We start from the raw sequence: 6,145 nt of genomic DNA, 5'->3' as shown, positions 1-6,145 counted from the left end.
TGGATCTCTACTTAGGCTGCACCATGCAATGGCCTATACCAGCATGTTGCCAGGACCCTTCCTGGAGTAGACTCACCTCCTCTCTCTGCACTGGAAGATGAGTTAATGGTGCCTGGCTGCCAGCATGCATCCCTGACGTCCTGAGAAGCAGATTAGAACAGCTCGTCCCCATTAAGCTGTCAGTATTAATTTAGCCAAGCAGCTTACTGCTTGGCTCTATTTTTTTCCTGTCCTGGTTGGGAATGGGCAGGCTGGGATTGACTTACCGTGTACGTGTTTCCATCCCTTGCAGGAGCTGCTGAGTCTGAGGGTGACGCGCACACACACTGGGATGTCCCTGTACAACAACGGAGCCAAGATGCCTTCCCCACAGGAAGCATCAAATGGCTTCTCTCAGCCTGGGGCCTCTGGCACCTGGCACAAGCCTGAGGAGGAGGTGCGGCTAGTGGAGCCTAGCTTGGTGAAGAAAGCTCATCGGGAAATCCTGGACCATGAGCGCAAGCGGCGGGTGGAGCTGAAGTGCATGGAGCTACAGGAGATGATGGAGGAACAAGGGTAAGTGATGTCTCTTTATGGACATGGCTTCTTCCCTGGGTGCCCTGCCTCATTCAGCAAAGTCCATCCCTGGTACCCACTGCAGGACCACTCACTTCTGCTGTGGGGTGGGTGCACATATACGCTAGTGCCTACAGGATGCAACCCCAATAGAGCCAGCCATAAAGTCATTCTCAATTTTTCATATAGTGGGGCAGCAGCTGACCCCTTGTCAAGAAGGCCTAGCATTTTAATGGTGCCGTAAATGGACAGAATACAAGAGAAACGTAAGGGAAAATGAGCAAAAAGGTGAACTGGAAGCAAAGCTGCTTTGCCTGCATTTGTGTGGTTACAGATTAGATTTTCTACAGCACACATTCATATGACTTAGGAGCACTGGGGGGACTTGTGCTCTTCTGTCACTTATTCATGTGCCCAATGTTCTAATTAATTGAGTCTGCTGGAGCATGCTAATTAATGTGCTCCAGCAGCCTCCGCATCACATGTATTCAATACTCCTGTGCTTCAAAATGGCAGTGGGAGCGCTTTAACTAAAGCTCATTGAACAAGCTCCCCTGCTGCCATTTTGAAGCATGGGATGCTGAACACACCAGACACTGTGGGCACTTTAATTAGAGCAGCGCCAGAGAAGCACTCCAATTAAAATGTTCCCCCCACCCCACCCCAGAGCACATGTAAAGATGTCCTAAGCACCTACTTAGATCCTGGGTGTGAATTCAAACTCTAGGCTCCTCTCTCCCTGTGAGGAGGGCTGACCCCTGCTACCTTCCAAGGATGACACTAAGTTACAAAGGCCCAAGTGTTTTGTCCTAGACCACAGAGCAAATCCGAGCCAGGTTTAGAACTCAGTGCTGTACGCAGCCCTGCTGGCTGCACTGTGGCCTGGTGACATTCCTTCTGCTCAACAAAAGGATTATAGGTGGGAACACAATGGGGAAAATGAAGCAGCAGGGAGAGGTTGAGAGTAAAGCATGATCCACTCGGCGATTTCCCTGGGAAAGAACAATGGCTAACATGCTAATATCAAAGTTGTCTCAGAACTCAGCTGTCTTCCTAACTGATGCTACCTAGTCTGCTACCACATGCGTCCTAGAGCACAGCAGGTCCTCCTAGGAGTGTAGCAGTCACCATATTGGCTCTGACCATTCCCCCACAAATTTTGCTGCTGACATGCCTGGCCTCTCCCCGGCAGGCTTCTTTCCTCCTTTTCCTCTTTCCCTCCCTGTGTTCTAACAGAACTCTGCTGGCCTGCTCCTGCTGAGATCTAAACCAAGGTACATTTGAGTCAGCTTTTCCTGACTCTGCTCCAGTGGGGCATGCTGCAGAGACAAATCTGCACAGGCAGCCCAACAGAGGGGCATTGAGACATGTCATCAGCCCTCCTTGTAATGGCTCTGTGTTTCCCTACCCCACTCCAAACCTCTAAGTAGCTGCTGCCTCCTGGTTTTTAACAATCTCTCCCTGTCAGTTCTCAGGGTAACCACCTTAATCCTCCAAGCACAACTTTTCCTTTCCAGTTCTTTCATTTTTCTCCCAGTTTTTTTCTGGTAGCTTCTTACCATAGGCATTTCTCCAGCTGGGTAGACAGACAAAGGGTCATCTGCTCTATAAACACCCAGAGCTGTCTGGAGCTGTTAGCTTTGGGCATTAAATACGTGCTGAGAGACTCTTCCATCTGAGGAGACTAGTCCAGGGAGCTCTGATGCACACCCAGCTTCATGCCAGGTACAGTGCTTGGGAGTATGAAGGCCTGTGTATTTTAGCAGAGCTCTGATGAGCCTGGAGAATGCAGCCAAAGTGCCACCCCTGGACCTTCACTCAGGGGCAGTGTCCAGCAGATGGAGGTTAGGACAACATCCAGGTTATAGCAGGGAGTTGTGGAGGTATTGAAACATCTGGAGAAGCTGGAGGTTTTGCTCTGCTTTTGGAAAAGAACCAGCTGAGTGTATTTCAAGAAGAGACATAGGATTCTTCAACTGGAATCAGCCCCATGATCCACCTGGCCCTGTGTCCTGCCTCTGGCAGTGGTTGATGACAGATGCTTCAAAGGAAAGTGTTAGATCTCCACAGCACCTGCAGTGGGACAATCTGTTCTGTGGGATAGGCCCTAATAGTTAGAGTTTGGTTTTAAACCTGAAGTGTATGGTCTTACAACCTTTCCAAGAACCCACTGACATTAACTGTTGCTACTCCAGATGTTCTCATCAGCTGGGAACAAACTGCCCAGCTTTGGACCTTGCTAAGCTCTTATACACGTGGGGCTCCTGTGGTAGTGAATTCTACCATCTATTCGTATTCAGCCTCAACTGTTTCTTGCTTGGTTTAAATTCTTTGTATAGAGTTAAGGGGGATGGGAAGTATGAGGCTCAGTGAGAAGGGTGGATGGGAAGCCTGAAGGTGTTTGTGAGTGACTGGGCTGTGGATATGGTTGCCATTTGCTAAAATGTTTTACTCCCCACTTGCCACATTATCATCATCATCATTTGTCAATAGTGGATTATACTGCTATGATGCAATAATAATATTGCAACACAGCATTACAATCCATGATTGCCAAATATGGTGATAACAACAACAATAATATCAATAACAGCAGCAACAACAATAATAGTAATATGGTTTGTCTTTTTTAGAAGGTCTTTGCCATTACAAAGAACCAGTCCCAAGGTTCTCATATATGTAGGGCATGTCTGTACAGCCTCCTTGGTACTCTTGGGCACTGCCAAAAAGCCTGGCACTGCCCACGTGGCCCACAAAGCACCAAACCCAGAAATGGGTCGGTGAAGCCTCCGAGTCCCCTCTCCTCCCCTCCCCCAGCTGCTGCTCTGGAGCACACCACAGACAGAAGTGATCCCAGAGCAGCTTCATCTTCTTACTCCTGTATCTGATGCGGGCAGGCAGGCACAAGTGGGTGGGGCATGCTTTAAGGAGCGTGACTGAAGTGGTGTAGACAAGTGGTGCTCAACCTGAGGTCCTGAGGGGTTTGTCACCGCTGTTATAGATGTAACTTTAGGAACTAGATTTTCAAGAGAGCTCCACAGTCTGGGGGCAGGTGGGTGCTGAGCACTTGAACACTTGGCCCTGAGCCAGGGTGGATCATACAAAATTGTGGTCCTCCTATCCAGGTGACTCAGTGCTGGGGCACTTCTGGCCTAGCAATGCTGATCTGCCTGTTGCATGTACTTCCAGCTGGGAGAGCCTTGTGAGGAGATTTTCACAGGTCACCTTAAGGAAGGGAGGACGGAAGCATATGGGGAGCCTGGATACCCCTGCTTGCCCCTGGGTGGTTCTCTTGCTCCACAGGGATAGTGCTGTCAGCACAGTTCTCTGGCTGTGAATTAATAGCTGGGAGGTAACTGGGAGGTGTTCCTGATTCGGGGGCTGTGAGCAAACTGAGGCTCTGTTCCTCTGGGGAGGTGCTAAGAGGTATCCATTCCACAGAGCTTCTCCCAGAGAGGTTTCCTGCTGGTGCCTATCAAGGCTTCACAAGCCTTTAAGATGGAAAAGGCTTATTCCATTACCCAGCCCATCACCCTGCCAGTGCACATTGTCCCTTAGAAGAGCATTTGACTTTATCTATGTGTTTGTTGCCTTCTGCAACAGGTGGGTACAGAGGTGGGGGCTCTAGGCGTGGGGAATTCTGCTGCGCTTCCCTTTTCCTAGCAACAACATGGAAGTGGGGAGATAGACTTTGCTTCCAAAAGTGCTCTGGGACACACAAAGGTCTGCTTGGTTACTTTATAGCCCTGCTGTGACATTTTGGGTTCCAAACCACTGCTAGAATAACAGTAAACAACAGGCAAATCCTAGAACCAAAAGCAAAGGAAACCAGAAGGAACAACAGCATTTCCCTCAGCACTTTCCTGGTGGGAGGTTAACAGAAGAACCCTGCTACCATTTTGCATTACTGTTGAGGCCCTGTTGATAGCAATGCTCAGCTCCAGATTGGAACAGTTAAGGCCACATTTTCCAAAGAGCTCAGCATGCACAGATCCACAAAGATATTTTGCTGCTCGGCCCCGATTTGTGTAAGCAGTGGCCAGACTATTCTCCATGGTCCCAGGGGACAGGACAAGAAGTAACAGTGTTAAATTGCAACAAGGGAAATGTAGGTTGGATCTTAGGAAGAACTTTCTAGCTACAAGCGTGGTTAAAAGCTTGGATGAGATTGTTTAGACAGGGACGATTCTGCCATAAGCAGAGGATTGGATCAGATGAGCTCCTGAGGTACTTTCCAGCTCTATTTTTCTATAATTCTAAATGCCACCAAGGCTCTGTGCATTGGGTAAAATCTGGCATAATATCACAGCATGTATAAATGCAGTGCTCACGTTCATAGATCTCCAAGCTTCTCCCTTCTGTATTTCCCAGCTTGGTTTTTAACTCCATAGCCTTCCTGTTGGGTAGATTTTGCATTTAATGCACTTCATGTTTTGGGAAGGGAACAAGGAACTTTCACCCCTAATGGAAAAGATCCACTTGAGAAATCCTGTCACCCTTGATTAAACAGTCAACAAGCCAGAATGTGAGTGCGAGACAGGAGACAGCTTAGAGACAGATCTAGCAGAAGGAGCAGGCAGCATTTAAGGGGACAATTGAGCATCTAAGTCTCTGCTCAACCTTTTATGTTGCCAAGTAATTTAGTTATAGAAAAGCAGATACCATTTGCTCTTAGAAACCACCTTTAGCTGCACGGATTACACTTGGGACCTGTTCCTTCTGGACCTCCCCATAAATAGACATAATATGATTCCTAATGCAGGGGCACAGTGAGCCCCCAAGCTAGCATCATGTGCCAGGTACTGTATATCCTCATAGAGGGAGATGTTCTCAACCCCAAAGAGCTCACCCTGAAAGGGTTGGGAGACAGTGAGGCTTTCTACCCGACTTTGATGCATGGGGGATGTAGGTGCAGAGGGATTAAATCCAGGATCATTCTGGGAGTTTGTAGCAGAGGAGGGAGTGAACCTTAAGTAGACTGGAACCTGAAGTGAGGAATCAGATCTCTAGAGTCCCCAGATAGTGCCCAGTTCAGGGGTGGGCAAAATGTGGCCCAGGGGCCGGATGCGGCCCGCCAGGCCATTCTATCTGGCCCACAGGGCCCCTAAAAAATATAGAAAATTAATACTTATCTGCCCTGGGCTGCCTGTCATGTGGCCCTCGATGGCTTGCCAAAACTCAGTAAGCGGCCCTCTGCCCAAAATAATCGCCTGCCCCTGGCCTAGTCCATATACTGCTGAAACAACTGATGAAACAGCACCCCTTAGCACCCACATAGAGTTTTCCCTGTTGGTCCAGCTAAGCTGGTCTCCAGCCACTGCTCAAGGCTAACCTCTATGCTGTTTCCCTTGCCAATAGTTTCCACTGCTTTATTGTTCAGTGATAGCACCACTGCAGGGAGAAGGGAATATCTTATGGCCCCCACAGACAGCTATTTCATGCCCTGAAGCCTGGCATTTAGTTGCTCTTCCATCATCTTGATTAACCACGAGTATTATCAGTGCCCATGAGATTATCCAGCCCTTTGGACTCACTTCTGTCACTGAGCAAGCAGTCACTTTATGAAGGTATGTTTGGGGGGGGGGGGGGG

The 6,145-nt window shown here is 48.7% G+C and overlaps 1 protein-coding gene across 2 annotated transcripts in view; it reads left to right on the top strand.

The window, feature by feature from the left end:
- Positions 1-295: 295 nt before the first annotated feature.
- Positions 296-6,145, top strand: part of SRRM3 (serine/arginine repetitive matrix 3) — a 95,530-nt gene continuing 89,680 nt past the window's right edge. For both annotated transcript variants that reach the window (XM_019511492.1, XM_019511493.1), the window contains exon 1: positions 296-555. In XM_019511492.1, coding sequence (XP_019367037.1) covers positions 332-555 — 224 coding nt within the window. In that variant the 5' untranslated portion in view covers positions 296-331. The remainder of the gene's footprint in view (positions 556-6,145) is intronic.

Source organism: Gavialis gangeticus, unplaced genomic scaffold (assembly GCF_001723915.1).
Source record: "Gavialis gangeticus isolate Ggan-Ray unplaced genomic scaffold, GavGan_comp1, whole genome shotgun sequence".
NCBI lineage: Eukaryota > Metazoa > Chordata > Crocodylia > Gavialidae > Gavialis > Gavialis gangeticus.
The sequence above is the reverse complement of the archived record's forward strand: the minus strand, read 5'-3'. Positions and strand labels throughout refer to the sequence as shown.